Below are 23209 nucleotides of genomic sequence, written 5' to 3' on the forward strand. Positions count from 1 at the left end.
AAAGCTTTTATAGGCCTTAGACCCTTTATCGTGAGATCGGTCTATATGGAAGCTATATCCAAATATGGTCCGATCTAATCCATATTTGGGTCGGATAATGGAAAGCTTAAAATAAATGCAGCTTTTATGGGCTTCAGACCCTTAACCGCCAGATTGGTCTGTATAGCAGCAAGCAAATTTCAGCGAAATCGGGCAATAAATAAAGCTTTTATAGGCCTTAGATACTTTATCGGCAGATCGGCCTATATGGCAGCTGTATTCAAATTTGGCCCGTTCAAGAACTTAACCTACGTGCAGCAAAATGACGTATCGTATCAACTTAATAATAAAATTTTTGAAGGCTGTAGAGTGATTACAACAGATGAGTGGACAGACGCACGCACATCGTGAAATCGCCTTAGAATTTTAATACCATCCGAAATATATATAGAGGGTGATTTTTTAAAAGCTATGGCAAAGTTAAAAAAACACTAAAATTCAGAAAAATGCATGAAATTTTTATTTGAATTGATAGTAAGGTCCATATAGTTTAATGTTTGAAGATTATTTCATGCATGTGTTGACCGTGACTGCGCCTGAAATGGTCCATCCGCTTAGTTCAATTTTGGCATACTCTTTCCAACATTTCGACCGGTATCTCACGAATAAATGCTTCAATGTTATCTTCCAATGCGTCAATTGAAGCGGGCTTGTCTGAATAGACATGAGCTTTGCCATAACCCCACAAAAAATAGTCTAAATGCGTTAAATCGCACGATCTAGGCGGCCAACTGATCGGTACCAAACGTGAATTAAAATGTTCACCGAACTCGCCTCTCAATAAGTCCATTGTTACGCGTGCTGTGTGGCATGTGGCACCGTCTTGTTGAAACTACATGTCATGCTATTCAAGCTCTTGCATTTTGGGTAAAAAAAGTTGAATATCATCTCACAATAGCTCTCACCATTCATAGTTTCGTTACGATTTGCATCATCTTTGAAGAAGTACGGTCCAATGATGCCACCAGCCTACAAACCGTTCCAAACTGTGACTTTTTCTAGATGCATTGTTAGCTATTTCAATGCTCTTCACTAAAAAATCGCTATTTCTACTATTATTTACGTACCCATTGAGCGAAAAATGAGCTTCGTCGCTGAACACAATTTGAGCACGATTAAATTTCTGATCAGAGCACGCATTTTGATAATAAAATTCAATAATTTTCATGATAAATTCATATAGAAAAAAAAACATAAATTTTTATAGTTATACTGTGCAAACGAATACATTAATGAAGCCTTAAAATGGGTTTTTTTGACACTTCTTGAAAGGAAATCTGTCAAATAAACCTATTTCAAATCTACATTAGGTTTTGTGAATACCTTTGTAAGATTATAACAAGAAAAATATTTCTATTATGATAAAGATAATAGCAAACCCTTCTTTTAACGAATATAAATTTCGTTTTGTATTTCAATACAAAATATTTTTTCTCGACTTTACCCACCAATATATTTTTGTTTGCACTTATTCTTAGTGTGGAAATACCCCCTCGCTGGATTTCTGTTTGTTGCTGTCGCGTTTTTTAAACATTGCAAGGAAGCCAATTCATTCTCCTGTTAATAATTGAGAGATGTTAAAGATGAATACAAACGAATTGCGGGAGAGCGAGAGAGAAAAGCGAGTGGCAGCATAAGGCTTGGTGTGTGAGTGAGTGAGTGAACAAGTGATGGATGATGTGTTAATTTCATTCGCTGTTTACACAGCAATGTAGTTGTTTATCCTTTTATGCATACAAGATTTGAATAATTATGCTTCATTTTCATGGTTCTTTGTTATTGTGCGAGCAAACAAGAAATAAGCACCATTGACCTTGGTATGCGAAATGATTTTTTTTGTTGTGAGCTCTGGTGGCAGCACGCAACGCAATAACGTTGCGTTCATTAAGAACGAATTTGTAACACCCTTTAGTAAATAATTAGTTTGATGCCAAATACATAGCTTTCGGGCATATTGAATTAAATGTTTGATGTCCTTGGATTTAAAAATCTATATATGAAAATAATCTATTGGATTGCCCAAAAAGTAATTGCGGATTTTTCATATAGTCGGCGTTGACAAATTTTTTCACAGCTTGTGACTCTGTAATTGCATTCTTTCTTCTGTCAGTTATCAGCTGTTATTTTTAGCTTGCTTTAGAAAAAAAGTGTAAAAAAAGTATATTTGATCAAAGTTCATTCTAAGTTTTATTAAAAATGCATTTACTTTCTTTTAAGAAATCCGCAATTACTTTTTGGGCAACCGTACAATAAAATAAAACTATGAAAATTTAATAAAATTTTTAATTTTTAAAACGAGATTTTGATATACATATATTTTTTTAAATTTCTACGAAAATCCAAGTGATGAAAACATATTCAAGGACCCACTGTGGCGCAAAAAACTTTTAAACTTTTCTATGAAAATCATTTGTCACATTTCTAAGCGCCCATAATGCGCATAGGATAGCACGTCTCTCTATGACACTAAACTCTTAGGACCAAGTTTTAAGCCGGGTTTGTCCCCTTACTGATGTTGGTGATGCTTGTGAGTTGTTTAATTCAAAAACTATAGAATACAAAAAAAACTAAAGTGGAAAGAAATATGTAATTTTTAAACTGGTAGATACATTTAAATGAAATTTGGATAATGATGAGATATTTACCAGATCATGGTAAGATATTTACCGGGACCTCAAGCGCCCGGTGTTTGGTCCTCAAAGTTTATAATCTCAGCCCTATTACATTTATTTGGGACAGCAAAGGCGCATTTTCAACTTGTTTTAATTGGAATTGCTTAGAAAGCCCTAAAAATATGATCTCTTAAAGCTCCCTAGGTAAAGGCTACCATACATTAACCATGGTTAGGCAGGTTTCGCCATTTGTGGGGGCTTATCAATTAATTCGGGTGTAAATACTTCCAAGGCGAAACTCCTCTTATCATGGTTGGTTTGAGGTATCCTCTGACTTTCCTTTGCCTTGCAAAAATCTTCGATCAGTGAGCTTGTCTCGCAAGAGAAATGAACAAAATCATGACAAAATCTATATACAATATATAAAAATGGATTTGTGTTTGTTTGTTTGTTTTTTTTTGTATGTTTGTTTGTTTGTCGGTTTGTAAATTTGTTTGTTATACATAGACTCATAAACGGCTGAACCGATTTCTTTCAAATTTTCACAGATTGTGGGGAGTGGTCCGGAAGGAGCAATAGGCTATATAATTTATTGATATTGATACCCCGACGCCAAAACCCTCTAAAATAGGTTTATTGGACGATAATGACAATATGGAACTCGAATGAAAGGTAGTTGGGAGTAGATTACGAAAATGGTCAGGGAGGAGGAAAAGGCTTTTTAGTTTGTGGATATTGGAAGTTTGTGGATCACTTAAAATCAAAAGTGGACCGATAGGCACTATATGGGTATTCAATGAAAGGCATTGGGGAGTAGAATACGAATATGGTATTAAAAATTGGGATGAAGTATGCGAGGGGTCGTCCAACCACAAAAACTCCCCCGAACAAACATATTGGACATAAATATCAATATGAGACTCAAATGAAAGGTATTCGAGACTAGACTACGAATATTGCATAAAAAATGAGGTCCAAGTAATTGGGGGCCACCCCACCATCAAATGAGAATAATATAATTTCGATAATAATAATTCGTTCCTAGCTAGATGAGCCTCAAATTAAAGGCATTTGGTGGCAGATTACGAATATGGCATTCAACTTTGTGTCCAAGAATCTAGGTGGTGCTTTACCTCAAGTGATAGATATTTTTATGTGGATTGCGTCAATCAAATTTGTGCTCAAGTGGCAGATGGAGTGAGGCGCCCCCCATCAAACGGCTGTATACACCAATTATGATAATATGGGGTTAAATTCAAAGTATAAGGTTGTGGACTGCGAATGTGATATCTTTATTCTGCCCACATATCTAGCGGACCACCTCACCTCAAAACAGTTGATCAATTATAATAACCCAACAGGACACTGCCGCCGTACCCCCAAAGTTATGACGTTCAGTGTGATAGGAGCAGTTGCAAACCTTAAGTCATGGTGGCTCACCATTGTTAGCTCATCAAAAAGGAGCCTTCTTTACCTAGACAAGTCCAAACAACGTGCTGCTGGCAACACTTTAATGTTCAAAAGTTTTACACGGTTTAATTACTAATTGGCTGGGAATAGCTGCGGATGGTGTGCCAAATCTTGACCAAACTGGTAGTATTTATTCTGTTTTCAAACAGATTTTGGTCTGATCTTCTCAATAGTCAACAATATATAAGAACGAATGAGCGCCAAAAGTGATCACCCAATTAGAGTTGGGACTGTTTGCTGTTCCAAGGGGTTCTGTACCATTCCTAGAGCAGGGAACACTCATAACAGACTTCTGGCGTTAATATGATGCGGGTGATGAAATGAAGTTTCTAATAATATGGTGTTCTTTGGAAGGGTCCGGTATGACCACCAAAGCAGAAACTCCAAATGAAGGTGATGTCCGCAAGGTATTGTGTCTACCCTGTGGGTAGACAGCAATGTTGAAGCATTAGGACTATGTGAAGATGGATTAAAGTTCCTCCAGGATTTGGAGGCGCCTAGACTGCAATCGGGTGTCCTCGAGCCCATAAAACAAAAATTACTTAACAAGCCATTACTTTTCTTTTGTCCAAGCAATTTACCTCAATATAATTGTTAATGCCTTTCCAGAAATTCGTAAGACGTTTTCCAAAACCGTAAACTTTTTATCGGTGTACAGGCCTCAGAAAACGTGAAAACCACTCGCCTCCTTTAGGCGAAGTGTTTCGCCACATTTTAGATATTTCCTCGGTCTTGTGTAATTTTGCACAAATTTTAAAAACATGACCGCACTATGTAAAAACACCGTAATAAAATTGATGCACACTCAGAAAACGCACACTTTTGACCACAATGGGATTTAAAACGTTGAATATTAATTCTCAGAGAACTTTCCAACTATTCTTCTCAAAGGTTGGCAGAATAAGGAAGAATATTAATTGAGCTGCAAGTCTGTAAATCTAGATTTGCAAAAAGAGAACTGTCGAACGTCGAGAACCGAGATCTGAGAAAATCAAAATTACAAGACTATTGTCGTTACCAACATCTCTTCCCTACACATCAACAACTTAATGTTTTTTCAAAGACAAAAAAAACTTCAACATTTGATCCTGATAGTCAAGGGGATATATATTACACCTCGGATGATATCCAAATAAAATGTTGTTTCTCATTCATAATGGAACCTGAACCCAAATTGAAAACGAAGGTTGACGGGCCTTACACAACTCACTGTCCCAAATGTTGGCAAAATCGGATAATAAATGCGCCTTTTATGGGCCCAAGACCTTAAATCGAGAGATCGGTCTATATGACAGCTATATAGCCAAATCTGGACCAATCTGAGCCAAATGGAAAAAGAATGTGGAAGGGTCTAACACGACTCACTGTCCCAAATTTTGGCAAAATCGGATAATAAATGCGCCTTTTATGGGCCCAAGACCTTAAATCGAGAGATCGGTCTATATGGCAGTTATATTCAAATCTGAACCGATCTGAGCCAAATTGAAGAAGGATGTCGAAGGGCCTAACAAAACTCACTGTCCCAAATTTTGGCGAAATCGGGCAATAAATGCGCCTTCTATGGGTCCAAGACCTTAAATCGAGAACTAGATCTATATGGCAGCTATATCCAAATCTGGACCGATCGAGGCCAAATTGAAGAAAGATGTCGAGTGGCTTAACACAATTCACGGTTCCAAATGTCGGCAAAATCGGACAATAAATGTGGCTTTTATGTGCCTAAGACCCTAAATCGGCGGATCGTTCTATATGGGGGCTATATCAAGATACAGTCCGATAGACTGACCTCGAACTTAACCTGCTTATGGACAAAAAAAGAATCTGTGCAAAGTTTCAGCTCAATATCTCTATTTTCAAAGACTGTAGCGTGATTTTAACAGACAGACGGAAGGACATGGCTAGATCGTCTTAGATTTTTACGCTGATCAATAATATATATTCTTCATAGGGTCAGAAATTGATATTTCGATGTGTTGCAAACGAAGTTAAACCAATTTTAAATACTTAGAGGCCTCTGAAACAAAGCATACATGAAATTTTTAAATATGAAGCTGAATTTCGTTTTACTTTGGGGAAAAGTGGAAATTTCAGTGCAGCCGGGCACTACAGGTGCTCGTAGAAAATATCCTTGCTCAGCTTGTCCTTGTCTTCCGTCGGGGCATGGGCACAAATAAGGTTGATGTTCAAAAAGCCTCTCATCCACCGGAGTAAAGCTTGAGAAAAGGTGTTTCAGTCTCCAACTAACCACAAATCCACAGCCAAATTCATGCCTCATCATCGTTTAGTGCTGTTTTGACGCCATTCCCAGTCCATCGCACTTCCTGTTAGGCGGTTATATCACCCTTGTACTTCTCCAATACATGCGCCAGCGCGTATACTGCACCTTCTCCATAGAGAGTTCGGACATTCCATTCACAAATCATTGTTCCTTTTTCGTTTGCGTCGGTCGTCACGTTAGGGATTCCGTTTTTACTATTCCATTGTTTCTCATAGTTTTCCGGGGGCGGGTTACTGGTCCAGCGCCTCAACCGCATGCGTTTTGTGGGTTCGGACATGTATCCCTCGTTGTCGCGAGCCGCTTGCTCCAAATCCCTTGCTCGCCTCCAGGCTCCCCTATCCTAACAGACGCTGATATTGACCATAAGCGCCAATAACTAACCTTGACATCTCGAGTATCATCGGCACTTAGTATTTAGTTAAGAGAAATGAATAAAACAAGTAAAAGCGCGATCAATTTGAGCGGCCCGAGTCTTGGGAACCCACCACAATGTAACGTAAAATTTACAAAAATTAACTTAGTTAAAGGGCATAGTGCACTTTACGTACAAAATTTTTACAAATCAGCCAAAAGTTTAATCTTCTATGGGCCATAGAAGACCAATCGGGAGATCGGTTTGTATGGTAGCTAACCTTACTTAACACATATGTTGGAGGTCATAACAGAACACAACGATCAATGTTTCAGCCATATCGGATGGCGACTGGGATTTCCAGTCTCTCAAGATGTCAAATCGGAAAATCGGTTTACGTGGGAGATATACAGAGCGAAATAAGACCGATTCGGATCGTATTTGGCACGGTTGTTAAAAGTCGTACAAGAACACAATTTGAGCCAAATCGGATGCAAATAGTAGCTTCTACGGACGTAAGTTGTCAAACCGGGAGATCGGCTTTGTCAAGTTATAGACCAATTTGAATCGTACTCGGCACTCGTAAAAAACAGAAAGTCGTTATGTAGAAAATCTTATAAATAAAAATCAATTTGTGTTTGTTTGTAGGTTTGTTTGTTTGTTTGTTTGTGTATGTTATAGACTCAGAAACGGCTGAACCGATTTTCTTGAAATTTTCACAGATGGTGCATAATGATCCCGTGGTGAAAATAGGGCACTACATTTTTTGATATCTGAAGGGGGTGGACCCTCCCCCTTACCCTAATTTTAAGAAAAGCCAGATCTTGGAGATGGGTGGTGCGATTTAAGCGAAATTTTATGTGCTCTCATATAGTACCCTAAAAATAAATATTTGGTGTCCGAATTTCGGATGGGGTACCTAGGGGGGCCGCCCCACCCTAAAACCTACCAAACATATATTTATACCAATCACGGCAATATGGGACTCAAATGAAAGGTATTTAGGATAAGAAAACGTATCTGATAACCATTTGTCGAACCAAGTGCTAGGGGGACCACCCCAATCCCCAAAACACCCCTAAATCGGGCATATTTACCGACCATGACAATGTAGGCCTAAATGAAAAGTATTGGGGGGTAGAGTAATAATTGATACCCATTTTCGGGTCCAATTTTTTGGAGGTCTATCCCTTTCCCAAAATACCCCACACACAGCAATTTTTTAGTGACCATCGCACGATGGGGCTCAAATAAAGGTATTTGGGAGTAGAATGTGAATTTGATATCCATATGATAACCTATTTTGGGGTCATGTGTTTGGGGGACGCCTCATCCTGTAAACTCCCCTTAAGCCAATGGCAATATGGCGTTTAAATAAATGGTATTTGAGAGAAGAGCACGATGCTGATATTTTTCAGGGCCAAGTATCTGGGAGTACACCTTATATCCAAACTTAAATTCGTAGACCAATAAAGATTATATGGGATTCAGATACAAGCACTTATATTGTTAAACTGTTAGTCAAGCGATATACTATGTTCGTAGAATGTTATTTCACTAAAAAATCTTAAATTGTCCAAAATAAATATTCCAAGGAAACTTTTGTTCCACATAAAGTAAAAGAAGGCGCAGCGGAGCGGGCACGGGTCAGCTAGTACTTTATAAGAATATTTTTAAGACTTTCGCCTCCTAACATTTGGGGAAAATAAAAAACTGAGCAGTGAAATCATAATGGCATTTTAAAATACACAGCAAAAATTATAGTGAAATGAATAAAAACCACAATTATAATGCCAATACAAGAGAATTACAAAATTCGAATCCTAGCTCCGCCAAAAAATCAAGTAAAAAATTGTGAATCATTCCCTTGAAATCTACGAAACATGCTACATTGGTTTTATTAAGTGACAAGCAAAATTTAAGATGTAGAAATAAATAACTATTAACAAAATAGCTTAGGAATTTATGAAAGACATGAAAAACTTCAAAAATTATGCAAAACGTGCAAAACTGTGCACATGCGCACAGTAATTTTTTCGAAACGTCTTAAATTAAAAAAAAAACATGCCATGAAAAACAGAGATAGGTTTTCACAATTTTTGATTTTTTTTTTTGGCTTAACAAATACATCCAGAGAAAAGTTGATACCAAAGGTGCTCATTTCAGTACCATGCGGTATAGAGAGTAAAGCAACAACGAATGGTAAGAAATCAATAACGCATGGTATGGATAAAAAATAAAATGATTAGTGCCATTTGGTACTAACCTTATTACCAAGTAATGATACTATATTCATATAGTATTCATATATTCATATAGGCATTGATTTCAATACCATACTGTTATTGGTTTAAGTACCAAACCGGTATCGATTTTGTACCAAATCAATATTGAATATTCCGCCCCTTAATGAACCAAAATAAAAAACATTGAAAAAAATTTTATTTTTTATTTCGTTTATTTAAGTTAACAATTCTAATGAAATAAATACAACCATAATGTTACACCGTGACCAACCTGTATTCTTTGTATTCAGTAATTGATTCGATACCCATTGATTCCCAGAAGTGGTATTCATATGAATACACCAACGTTGCATCCTTAACCACACAAGTGATTTTATCATGTTTGTTTGTACTATTTTCGACGCTTTCGAATATTTTAACACGTATTTTACGCAATCGTATTTAAATATTGGATTATTTTTAAACAAATGTTTTGTAATGGCGTCAATATTTTAAGCACCAAGCTAAACAACACTTTTGCCTTGATGACAAGAATACAAATGTGATGCAGTTAATTCTTAATTGGCTCCTTCGAATGGTATCAAACTAATATCAAATGGAATTAAAAATATTTGCCAAAACTTGAATAAAATAATACCAGACAGTATTGGCAAGGTACCGTTCCTTTTTTATCAGTGTAAATATATTGAAACATTTGTTCCGGATTTCTAGTTACTGTATATATTAGTATATTGTAGTGGGTAGACAAATTTTGCCGCATACATGTTGAGGTACAATTTTTGTATCCAAAATCCAATTCATTAGAGAAACGTCGTCATACAACTCGTGGTTCATACGTCGCCTATATTCTCCGTTAACGCAAACTGGTCCATATATTTTACGAAGAATCTTTCTCTCAAATACTCCAAGTACTGCCTCATCTGCTTTCACAAGTACCCATGCCTCAGAACCATATAACAGCACGGTAGTAGTGTCTTGTATAGTGTAATCTTCGCCTGTCAAGAGGTGGCCTAGTTTCTAAACTGCTTACTTAGTCCAAAGAAGCATCTGTTTGCCAGTATTATTCTTCGCTTAATCTCAAAACTGGTGTCATTCGTTTCGGTTACGGCGGTGCCGAGGTAGATAAAGTTACTGACTGTCTCAAAGTTGTGGTTCCCAACTTTCTCCATTTCCTTTATCTGCTTGGTTGTGCAAGGCGTTTTGGGAGTTGAAACCATCCATTTCATCTTATATCCATTTACTGCCAGACCCATTTTCATTCACTCTCTTTCAATTCTTTCAAAGGCTGCATATACTACTTCCGGTGACCGACCAGTGATGTCGATATCGTCGGCATAGGCGAATAGCATTTGTACTCTTGTGTTTAGTGTGCCATATCTATTCACATCTGCATCTCGTATAATCTTCTCCAGCAGGATTTTAAAGAGATCACACGATAGGCTGTCTCCTTGTTTGAAACCTCGTTTGGTATTGAATGGTACGGAGAGATTATTTCCAATTCTTACTAAGAAACGCGTATCAGAAAGTGTCATCCTGCAGAGTCTTATTAATTTTATATAAGGTACACATTCAATACCATCGTCATTGATTGTTTCTATGGTATGGTATGGCACTAGCAGTTAGGTACAATGATCTTTCTATATCCTCAGCATGCTATCTGTGTCAGTTACCAGATTTCCTTCTTTGTCTCTGCAGGAGGATGTGCCTGCACCAAAGCCATGGGTTTGATGTTTAATTCTTTGGTAGATTTTCCGGACTTCGTTCTGGCTCCTGTACATCTCAATTCGCTCGCACTCACGTCTTTCTTTCTGCGGAATAGACATTTCTCCTCTCTCCTTTTCTCCCGATACCTCTCCTTCATCTAGCGCATTGCTACTGATTGCAGGGTTGGTCTATATGCCGCATTCTTGGCTTCAGTAGCATCTCGACACTCTTGGTCGTACTATGGGTTTCTTGGAGGAGTCTTCCGGTACCCAAGTACGGATTTCGTGGCATTTTCCATGGAGTGGGCAATAGTTTGCCACTGCACAATTATATCATCGGAACTAGGAGTGCTTTCATGAAGCAGTTGGGTCAGTCGAGTGGAGTATGCCGCTGCCATTTGTTGTGTTTGCAGCTTTTCAATGTCCAGCTTCCGTGCAGTGTCAGATCGTACTTTCCTCGCCATGTTCAAACGGGAGCGAACCTTTGCTGCAACGAGGTAATGATCCCAATCTATATTCGCTCCACGGATCGATCGTACATCTAACACGCTGGATGAATGCCTACCATCTATCACAACGTGATCAATTTGGTTTCTCGTGTTTTGATCGGGTGACAGCCATGTGGCTTTGTGAATATTTTTATATTGAAACCTGGTGCTTATAACTACCATGTTTTTTGCCGCGGCGAAATCTTTCAGCCTCAACCCATTGCTGGACGTTATCTCGTGGAGGCTAAACTTTCCGACTGTTGGACCAAAAATGTCTTCCTTCCCTATTTTCGCATAAAAAACTCCCAGAACGATTTTAATATCATGGGCGAGGCAGCGGTCATATTCTCTCTCTAGGCGCTCGTAGAAAATATCCTTGGTCTGCTCGTCTTTGTCTTCCGTGGGGGCATGGGCACAAATAAGGCTGATGTTGAAGAATTTGGCTTTTATGCGGATTGTGGCTAGCCTCTTATCCAACGGAGTAAAGCTGGAGACAAGGTGTTTCAGTCTCCAACTATACACAAATCCACAGCCAAATTCATGCCTCGTGTTATATAGTATAGTTCGTCACCGTTTGGTGTTGTAGTGACGCCATTCCCAGTCCATCGCACTTCCAGTAAGGCGGTAATATCTGCCTTGTACTTCTCTAATACATCCTCCAGCGCGTATACTGTGCCTTCTCTATAAAGAGTGCGGACATTCCAGGTGCAGATCCGAAAATCATGGTCCCTTTTTCGTTTGCGTGGGTCGTCAACGTTGGGGGGGTCCGTTTTTACTATTCCTTTGTTTCTCATAGTAGTTCTCAGTTTTCCGGGGCTGGTTACTGGCCCAGCGCCCCAACAGCATGGGTTTTGTGGGATTGCGCGAGCCGCACGGTCCAAGATCCGACGCTCACCTCCAGCCGCCACTAACCTGGGAACAAACGCTTGTGTTGGCCATTGTTTATTTGAAGGCGCCATTGGCACTCATTATTTAATTAAAAGCCAGTGCCACCTAAGTCCTCACTGAGACTCTCCTCTTGAAAATCGCTGACTACCCGCGGCCGCATTTGCAGCTACTCCACATAAAAACGGAGCTTTCCACCATCCGCAACCTGTGGAAGTGCCCGGTAGCTTTCAGGTAAGCTTCCCGTGATATCGATGGGCACCACACAAGTCGGAACTCAAAGTTCCAGCCTGTGTGATGTTTTATAGTTATCCCGTATCGGCCGGGTGGAAGGAAACACAGGGTATATAATTTTTCGGTATCGGTAGGGGGACGGACCCTCCTCCGCATAAAAACGGAGCTTTCCACCATCCGCAACCTGTGGACGTGCCCGGTAGCTTTCAGGTAAGCTTCCCGTGATATCGATGGGCACCACACAAGTCGAAGCTCAAAGTTCCAGCCTGTGTGATGTGTTATAGTTATCCCGTATCGGCCGGGTGGAAGGAAACATAGGGTATATAATTTTTCGGTATCGGTAGGGGGGCGGACCCTCCCCCTTATGCCAAAAACACAACACAAAATAGGTATCATATGAAAGGTAATGGAAAGTAGAATACGAATATGGTATTAAAATTTGAGTCTAAGTACCATTCGGGCCGCCCCTACCCCAAAACTCCCCCAAATAGACATATTGAACGCACATTTCAATATGGGGCTCAAATGAAAGGTATTCGGGAGTAGATTTCGAATCTGGCATACAAAATCAGATCAAAGTATAGGATGTTACACCACCCCTCACGCCTTTAGACCCATTATGCCTATATGATACTTAGCTGAACCGATTTTCTTAAAATTTTCATTAATTGTGTACGTTTGTCTGGAAGGAAAAATAGGCTATATAAATTTTAGATATCGGGTGAAGGCTTTTTTTTTAAGTTGTTTATTTTCAAAAATTTGTTATATTTACAAAGTTGATACTATAAATAAACAAAAAAAGACTTATTTAAAAAAGAAATGTGATATAGTACATAGCCCATGTTTGGGTTCTCAAATACTTTATATATAATAGTTAGACTTAATTATGATCTATACATATTTACATTAATTTTGATTTATGTTCGAATATCTTTTTATATATACATGTAGTGAAAAAATTTACAAAAACATTACTTAAATATTATTGAAGTATAAAAGAAAGTTAGAGGAAGTGAAAGAAAAATTAAAAAATGCATCGGGTTTAATTGGCAATCCACCAAAAAATTTCTTTGTTTAAATTTCTCCTCTCAATTGAATCTTTGTTTGAAATAGAAGTATCAAACCTTAGCTCATTACTTATGATTAGATCATTTCTTACAGCCTTTACATTGGCCCTCCTATATAGATGGTAAAATATCGGGATACCTTGTCGATTTTGAATAAATTCTTGAGTGTCTAAAAATATGAATGCTTCAGGGGGCACATATCCTGCAACTAAACAGTTAGAGATGTATTTGTGGTCTACATAATAAGGCGCTTTAATTAAGTTGTTTGAAGTACATTGTGTACTTTTAGCAATATGATTTCTTATTAGCTTTATTATAAAATTATCTATCCTTATGACATCTCCTACTTCATACAGTCTTTTGTTAGGTATACATATATTTAACAAAGTCGCTTTCCGCTGACCTATATAATGAAGTACAGACCCGTAAACATGTTCTCTCAAATTTCCTTAGCATTTCCATATACGATGGCGATATATTGAACCATATGGGACAACCGTAAGTTAAAATGGGTCTTACAAGAGATTTATATAGTAAAAGTTTTACTGACGAAGTTATATCTCTTGAATGAAACAGTTTTCTGTGCCGGAAAAAAGAGCCTCTTGCCTTTTGGATTTGAATCTTTATATGATCGTGAAAGTATAGGAACTTATCTAAATAAAACCCTAAATATCTAACTTTTTCCTTATTTGGGATATTTTGATGGTTTGGGGATTTGATTCCGATTAATTTCAATATTTTCTTACATTATAATTGCATTTGCCCACTGGTGGGCGAAAAAGTATCGTCTCACATTTATCATAGTTAATAGACATGTTCCAATTTGTCGAATATCTTACCACCAGGTCAAATTTGTCCTACAAATTCCTGTTTATTCCTTCCACATTATCATCAGCGTGATATACTATTATGTCATCGGCATATCCTATGGAATTCGTCATATTGGATAACAAATCGTGAATGTAAATATTAAATAATGTAGGGGCATTCACTGTGCCTTGTTGTAGGCCATTGATCATTATAAATTCCCTTGATCGCATGTCGTTGCGGTCGGACACGAAAAAGTACCTTTCATTTAACATCGGGAGAAGGCCTTACCCCAAAAATGGCACCCATATTCGAAAATGGCCCGATGGGCTCAATAAGGGTACCAAATAAATGATATTGGAGACCAGAAAACGAATATCGTATTAAAATTTGGCTACAGTTTTTTCACTTATGTGTTTCTGTTTTCATAAAAAAAGAAAATTTTGAGGTGTAAAAACATTTTCGGTTAAGCGGTATTTGCAATTAAGCTATATATCGCTTAAGAGAATTCAATTGGAATGAATAACACCAAAAATTAATGGTTCTTTCCATCAAGTTTCACTTAAAGGGGATTTTTAACTAAATCCTACAATATTTTTTTTTTTGACAATTTAATTTTAGTGTATATTTTACTTTTTGCCTTTATATACCACAAAAGTCTTCTTTGTCCCCAATATGTGTATGTATATACATAAGGGGTTATGATTACATTTGCTTTTACGATGCAAATTTTTAGTCAGCGCTTTCCTCAGCATTTGCACTGAATTTGATTAATTTTGTGGATAGCAGAAAGATGCAATGTAACCTATGATTTGTTTCCCCTAATACAATTTCTTGGTACTCACACTACTCTTCTTGTCAGAACTTCAAGATGAAAGACTTTGGATGTCTTGTAAAGTTTTACCAATAGTTGGTAAGTTGAGTATCAGACACATCTTTATCGCTTTACAAACATCTATGATTCATTGTGCATGAGTATCATCATGCAGAGTGTGTAAGTGTGTTGGTTGCCGTTAAGGGCGGTGTTGTATGTGAGCGCATGTGGGTATGTCTAGCAACCATGTTACTGCTGTTCTCACTAAATATCCTTTGTTAAGACGTCTGAAACTTCCTGTGTTTAAGCAACAAAGAACCCGAGTTCTCTTTGTTCCTGTGTAAAAGTTTTGCAATATTTCCTGCTTACTCTCAAGTGCTTTGACCTTTTTTCCTTTCTTCTTTTATTACTTTCCTCGTGGAAAACTATAAATTTTGTAATTGCTAGCCATTTCTTCTTTAAAGGTCTGAACCAGGACATCTAAACGTCACTCGACTACACACGGCGGTAGCCGTAAGGTAAGGAAGACATGCATTTCTGGATAGACAAACGTTCGCCACAATGTGGTTTTGGTAGATCCCGGGTGGCTGCATCGCTGTCAGGGGCCGGTGGAGGTGCAGGGGTCAGCTTTGGGCACCCACCACGTAGAACGGGTGGTAATAAATCGAGTAGTGCAGGAATCCATCGTCAACAGCAGCACCAACAACACCAGCATCAACAACACCAGCACCAACAACAACAGCATCAGCAACAAACAACTTCCCAATATCACCAACATGGCAGCAATAGCTCTGTGGCAGGTGGTAGCGGTGCCTGCGTAGCCAGTGCAACAACGACCACAGCCTCGAATACCAATTATCGTTCTCCCAATTACCCATGTACCAGTAGTAGTGGCTCACATTCCAATAATAACAACAACAGCCATGGTGCTGCGGGTGTAGGTGCTGCCATTCACACGCCTTCCAATCGCAATCATCTACGTGGGAATTACTACAACAACAATCGCCAATTTCAGCAGCAACAACAGGCACAGACGGCGCATCATACCCCCACAAATATTCCCAATTCCAGCAATAACAATCATTCATCCAACACCGCTGCTGCCAACACCACCACCGCGATACCACCCAGTAACTTATCATCACCCACTGGCAATAATATTAATTTATCCTATGCCGCCACCACACAAACGTCGTCATCCTCGTCGGCCGTCCAAACGTCTAATCACCATCTTCAACAACAGAATCCCTATCAACAGCAGCGTTATCGCCATCCCCAATTTGGAAATATGTCGGTTAGGACATATCCCCCATCGGCGACGGCTCATTCACTGTCAGCAGCATGTCATACGCAGAATTCCAATGTGCAACAGATGACACAATCAGCGGAATCGACTCTGAATATATTGGCCGAAAATAATTTGTTACAGAATCAAAGGTAAGTGAATATTATGTTAAAATTGTGCAGGTAATAAGTGTGTTCGCGTACTCAAAAATTTGTGCAAATTTGCACAAGTGTTTACTGGAAGCAAGGCTGCCAGATTAATTTGGAAGAAAATCAGTGTCTTCAAGTAAAATAAAAGTAGTAATTTTCGTCACTTCAATATTAAAAATTGGAAAATTTTCTTTAAGAATAAAAACAATAAGCAAACAAGGCTTAAGTTTGGCTGAAGTTGGGTATGAACCCATCATAATGTATAGACAAATTTTCCACTTTTTTTGCGAAATCAGATAAAGATTCGTCATTCAAGAGATCAGGCAAGAGATGGGTCTAAATGGTATATCGAGATATGGTTTGATTTAAACCGGATGTGGCGTGTATGTGAGGGGTCTAAACCACTGTATATACCAAATTGAAGTAGCCGTTCAATGGAGCGGACTTGTTTTCATTCCGCTCCTCAAAGAAAAATATCCGTATCTCGGAAAAGGTATTACCTATTACGAAAAATTGTAAAGCCTTTTTTGGAGGACTCCCCAAGAACACCCTACAGCTGCGATGGCGGCATCAGACCGTAGCATGTTGTCCTCCCCTACTATAGGTATGGGTGCCTTGGCAACTGTAGTTGAAAGTAATGCTTCAAACGCACAACTATCGTCAGACTAATAAATGAGGAAGAGACGGATAAACCAGAGGGATGCACAGTTCGTCCCCAGCCTTTAAGTAAAGGTGACAGACAAATACAGTGTCAATGAAACCGTCATCGCAGCCGAATCGGGATGACGGAAGAAGTGAGCGATGGCTGTGCTAAGCTCATAAGCAGGCCGAGAAAGTGATTCGGGGCACGACGAAGGAGACCGGCAGCGCGATAGGGCGAAAGTGCAGGTTGCTGGAAGGAATAGTACTTACATTTTAAGCTATTCTACGGAAGCTGGAAAGAGAATCAGACCTCCCGAAGAGCATAACACAGCTAAAATGCTATAGAAGAAAAAGAGCTCCCCGCTTTCAAGTACTCTGGGAAAACCAAGCCAGCCTTTCCGCAATGGGGACTCCAGCGGAGGGAGTCGAAGTCGAAACAGGGACGAGGTAAGCGCGCACTGCCCCTGAGTCTTCATGGACTCAGGGGCAGTGCGTCCGGTGGAATTCCACAATATCGGCAGTGCATCCGGTAGAATTCCACCACATCATCGGTCCCAAGTGGAGGATCTGGTTAACGAGCAGATTTTCGAACATGTGTGGAAATCTGTAGAGGGTCCACCCATACAAATGATGAGCTGCGAATATAGAGGGGACATCTCTACGCTGCGTTTTGCGTCGGTGGAATGTATAAATACCGTGAAACAGCTCGTCAAAGGTATCCATCCTCCCTGGGAGGGCGGATTTCTCGACCTGCTCAGAAAGATGGACATACCTCAGCTCACAAAGGCGACGCTCTTCTTCAAGGGATGGGGCAGTAAATTTCCGACGGAACGCATGCTGGGATTCTTGGGCAACCAAAACCAAGGTTTGGCCGCAGAGAAGTGGGAGGTCTTGCACAGGGAAGAGAAGGAGGTAGGAACTCTCCTTGTGATTGGCATTGATCAAGTCTGCGTGACAAGTTTGGCTGAGACTAAAGGCATGGCGCACTTCCTGAGCAAGGCTGTCTTTTTCAAGATTGGGAAGACTAGAATAGGCAAAAATCGTAATATTGAGACATCAGGACGTGCAGTGGCACGTGATTCAATAACGCCCAATAAACAGGGGGCTGACGACGAGACAATCACCATCTCTGTCAATATTGGAGAGACTAGGATAAGCAAAGATCCTAATACTAAAACAGTAGGCAGAGGAGGGGCAAGAAACCCAACACAGTCTAACGAACAAGGTCCAACGACGGATCCGTCACCGACTTCAAAATTCGGAAGACTAGGTTAGGTAAAGATCCTAAGATTGAAACATCAGGCAACGCAGTGGCAGGAGTCTTAATGCAGCGTAGCGAACAGGGAGCCGTCGATGGTATTATCACTTACTCTCAAGAAGCCCATTTATTTAAGATTTGGAAGACTAAGATAAGCAAAGATCCTAGTATTGAAACATCAGGCAGTGCAGGGACGGGAATACCAATACGTGCTACCGAACAGGGAGCGGGCGATGAGATCATCACCCATTTTAAAGTAGCCCATTTACTGGAGGATCAATAATGGAGGTTATCCGTATAAACCACCGGAGCAAGACAGCTACTCACGCTCTGATGAAGAACATCAGCAATATTCATATTGTCTTCATTCAGGGGCCATGGACGACCCGGAACAAAGTTTCTGGACTTAACCATATCAACTACCAATTATTCCGCAACACTGGTATTCGGCCGAGGACCAACTTTATTTATTTGTCATTTAATTTATATATTTTCCCCAGAGTTGTCAACGTCGGATGCAACAGTGGTAAGACAGGGAGACAAAACGTGGCTCCTGGAAGCTTTTCTGCTAACAGGTCGATAGCGATAATGACGCCTCCAACGTGAAAAAGTTTTTTTCAAAAACCATTGTCCAAACTGAAACGTTAGTAGACGACATGGGGGTGAGAGCAGAAACAACGGAGGACATGTTGAGGGTTTTGATGAAAACCCATTTTCCACAGGTACGACGGGACTCACGGATACACCAGTGAAGGAATCCTTGAGGAGCTTCAAACCATTTAAGTCACCCGGACCTGATGGAATAGTTCCGGCCTTACTACAAAGGGAAGCCTACTACCTGGCGCCTCATCTGGCCACTATTTTTACAGAGTGCCTAGGACTTGCATATACTTCGAAAGCCTTATACCCAAGCCCGGCAAGGCAAATTTGCGACACCAAAGTCCTGCATGATAAAGAGTAGGACATCCAGTGAACTGCTCAAATATCAAGGGAAGGTCGGTGGAGACTGCCCTGCACGAGGCTGTACATAAAATAGAAGAATCTTCGGTGCCAAAACGTGATGGTAGGCATTGACATCGAGGGGGCTTTAACAATGTGCGGACCGACACATTGATCCAATCCTTACACCAGTATCGGATGGACCTGGTCCTTAGAGACTGAATAAGGAACAGGTGGATAAATTGTGTGTCCCATGACATAGATATAAGGAAGAAAGTGGCACAAGGCACACCACAAGGATGGGCATTTTATCGACACTCGTATGGGTGACCACTATAAATGACCAATTACGGATACTGACTGAGAAGGGATTTGAACCCGTCTGCTACGCATACGATCTTTTAATACTTCTAAAGGGTAAGGATCCGAACCAGCTATACAGAAGGGTCCTGCAGATGGTACACGACTGGGCAAGACCTAGGGGTAGCAATGTTAACCCATAGAAGACTGGAATCTGCCTGTTCAGGAGAAAGACGAAGGTAGGCCAATTTTACGCACCACATTTCCTCAATAGAAAAATTTGGATATCTGACAAGGCCAAATACTTAGGTATGATCTTGGTTAGGAAACTTAATTGAAAGTGTCACATTCAGGAGCGTACCGAGAAGACTCACAGATGTTGGGCGCTATGTAGACGGGCCGTAGGCTTGAATCTGAGGATAGTCCACTGGCTCTACAGAAGCGAGATTAGACCACTACTTACTTACGCCACAGTAGTTTGATGGACTGCGATGGAGAAAAAGTGCAACGTAAGAATAATAAAACAGGTTCAGAGAACATGTTGTATTATCATGTTACACGGATGGATCAAAGCTAGAGGACAGAGTGGGCCTGGGAGTCTACATTGAGAACCCAGGGACTGCGATCTATTTTAGGCTGCCTGACCATAATACGATCCTGCATGCGGAGATCCGGGCGATCACGGAATGCGTGAGGTGGTGTGGTACTGACGCGAGGACGTCGAGTATGAACATCTTTACAGACAGTAAAATGGCCATAAGAAAAATAACAACCAGGACGGTAAGATCAAGGACAGTCTTGGAATGTAAGAAGGGGATTAACGCCTTCTCTGAGGATGATCCGATCCGCATTGTTTGGGTGCAGCGTCATAGCGGAGTAACTGGAAAAAAAAACAGTCGATTTAGCAGTAAAGGCCAGAGACCTGCCGTCAATAAACTTGATTAACCCGAAGCCTATCAAGTCGACGAATGCGCTTGTTACCCTGTGGAACAGCGACGCGAAATTTCTATGGGGATATCCAGACCGTGAGAAGACGAGGCTATTACTGAAAAGAAGTAAGAAGGAGGTCAGTATAGCTTTCGGTATCATAACGGACACATAGGACTTCAGCTCACTTATGTAAAATCGGTGATGGCATGTGTAGGGCATGCGGGGAAGATGATGAGACATTGGAGCATTTCCTATGTCATTGCCCGGCTTTCGTGGCTAAAACACACCAGTACTTAGGTGGAGACACAATACCAGACATGGCATGGAAAACAATTAAAGATTTTGTAAGAAGCGCGTGAGCTCAAGAAGTCAAATGAGCTCAAGAAGTCTTAACGATCGATCTTCATGGCAGCTATGTCCAAACTATTTCAGATTTGGAGTATATAGGTAGTATTTATATAAAAATAGTCTTTAAAAGAAGGATAAAACAATTGCATTGTGATACCTGTATTTATGGGAATTATACAAAATCAGCAAATTTTGACCGAATCTGGTAAAGAATACACCTTTTGTGAACTGAAGAAGTTAAATCTGCAGATCGGTTGATATTGCAAAAATATCAAAATATGACCTATCTTTGAACTTAATCAGCCAAAAATAAAAATACCTCCCTAAAAAATAAATCGTCATTTTGAGAGTAAAAATCGGTTGATATTGGGACAATATCAAGATAAGCGCTATGTTCGAACTTAATCTGCCTATAATAGAAATACCTCCTTAAAAAATAAATGTTCAAATTTAAAAAAGTTGGCATTTTTAAAGTAAAAATTTGAATATCGACATGTTGATATTTTTGAAGCTTAAAATCAGCAAATCTGGCAGCCCTACTGGAATCTGTTCGCTTACAGCGTTCCCACTAAAAAACCACAACATTTTTCAAAAATCCTTCCAAATTCCCCCCTGCCAACCAAAATTGTAAACTAAATCAAACCGCAGTTATTATTTATTTGACAATATGTATATAATAATTGTGTTCGTGTACCCAAAAATTCTTGCAAATTTGCCAAAATTTTAACTGGAAGTCGTTCGCGTACTTTATTTGCCAGCAGAAGATAGCGCGAGAGGGAAAGAAAATTTGGAGACTTCGAAAATTGAGAACCTGCAAATTTCTGAAGGGAGATTTTTTCACCAGCAGAAGTTTGCAACTTTCAAAAGATTTAGCTTTTTTTTTTAAAACAGCTATTATATGAAACGACAAAAGTTAACACCAAAACGCTTAAAAAAATTAATTAATAACTAAAACAATAGTGTTTATTTGTAATATTTACATTAGCATGTTAACATTGACTTTTTAACAAGAGCCAAGGGAGCAACCATTATTCTGGTACAGAAAATTTATCGAATCTAATGGCAATTTTACCCCCACGGCTGTTGTTCCGCAAATTTCTACTGAGAGTCGTTCGTGTACTTTGCTGGAAAATTTTTTAAAGAGAGTCAAGTGACTTGCTGGCGAATGCAAATTGTTACTGCTAAATGTTTACTGGAAAATACGCGAACAGACCTACTATAGCATACAAAACATAAAAATAACATAAAACAAGTAAACAAAACACTTTATTAAAATGTTGTCCACATCTCCATTGGGTAAAGATGTTGAGGGAAAATAATCTCCTCACTATACTTAATACAACACACTTAGGGTCTAATACAACACACCATATTTTATATATAAAAATCAATTTGTGTTTGTTTGTTTGTATGTTTGTGTGTTCCTTATAGGCTCAGAAACGGCTAAACCGATTTCTTTAAAATTTTCACAGATGGTGCATAATGACACCGTGGTGAAAATAGGGTACTACATTTTTTCATATCTGAAAGGGGGGCGGACCCTCCCCCTTATCCTAATTTTCAGAAACGCCAGATCTCGGAGATGGGTGGTGCGATTTAAGCGAAATTTTGTGTGCTCTCAAATAGTACCCTAAAAATAAAAATTTGGTATCCAAATTTCGAATGGGGTACCTAGGGGGGCTGCCCCACCCGTAAACCTACCAAACATATATTCAGACCAATCACGACAATATGGGACTTAAAGGAAAGGTATTTAGGATAAGAAAACGTATCTGATATCCAATTGTCGGACCAAGTGCTAGGGGGACCATCCCAAGTCCCAAAACACCCCCAAATCAAACATATTTACCGACCATGGCAATATGGGACTCAAACAAAAGGTATTTGCGAGTAGAATACGAATTTGATATCCAAATGTGGGACCACGTTTCTGGGGGTCCACACCTTTCCCAAAACACCCCCCAAACAACACTTATTAACTGCCCATAGCAATATGGGGCTTTAATAAAAGGTATTTGAATGTAGAATACGAATCTGATATCCAAATATGGGACCAACTGTTTGGCAGGCCGCCTCTCACCAAAAACTTCCCCCAAAGGGGACAAATTTACGACCATAGCAATATGGGGCTCAAATGAAAGGAATCCGATATATATTTTCAAGGCCAACTCACTGAGTGGATGCCCATCCCACAAAACACCCACCAAGCCGGTCATCATTGCCCACTATGGAAATATGGGGTTCACATTAAAGGTATGTGGGAGTAGACCACGTATCTGATATCAACATTAGGGCCAACTGTCTGTATTTGCTCACCAAGACAATTTGGAGTGGAACTAAATATTCATAGTTTTTAGGGCCAA

The 23209-nt window shown here is 39.6% G+C and overlaps 1 protein-coding gene across 1 annotated transcript in view; it reads left to right on the forward strand.

The window, feature by feature from the left end:
* LOC106095214 (probable serine/threonine-protein kinase cdc7) overlaps positions 1–23209 on the forward strand; it is a 38794-nt gene that overhangs the window by 10686 nt on the left and 4899 nt on the right. Inside the window, exon 2 of the mRNA XM_059363702.1 lies at positions 15460–16432. Within this exon, the coding sequence (XP_059219685.1) occupies positions 15525–16432 (908 nt within the window). The 5' untranslated portion in view covers positions 15460–15524. The remainder of the gene's footprint in view (positions 1–15459; positions 16433–23209) is intronic.

This window comes from Stomoxys calcitrans, chromosome 1 (assembly GCF_963082655.1).
Source record: "Stomoxys calcitrans chromosome 1, idStoCalc2.1, whole genome shotgun sequence".
Lineage (NCBI taxonomy): Eukaryota > Metazoa > Arthropoda > Insecta > Diptera > Muscidae > Stomoxys > Stomoxys calcitrans.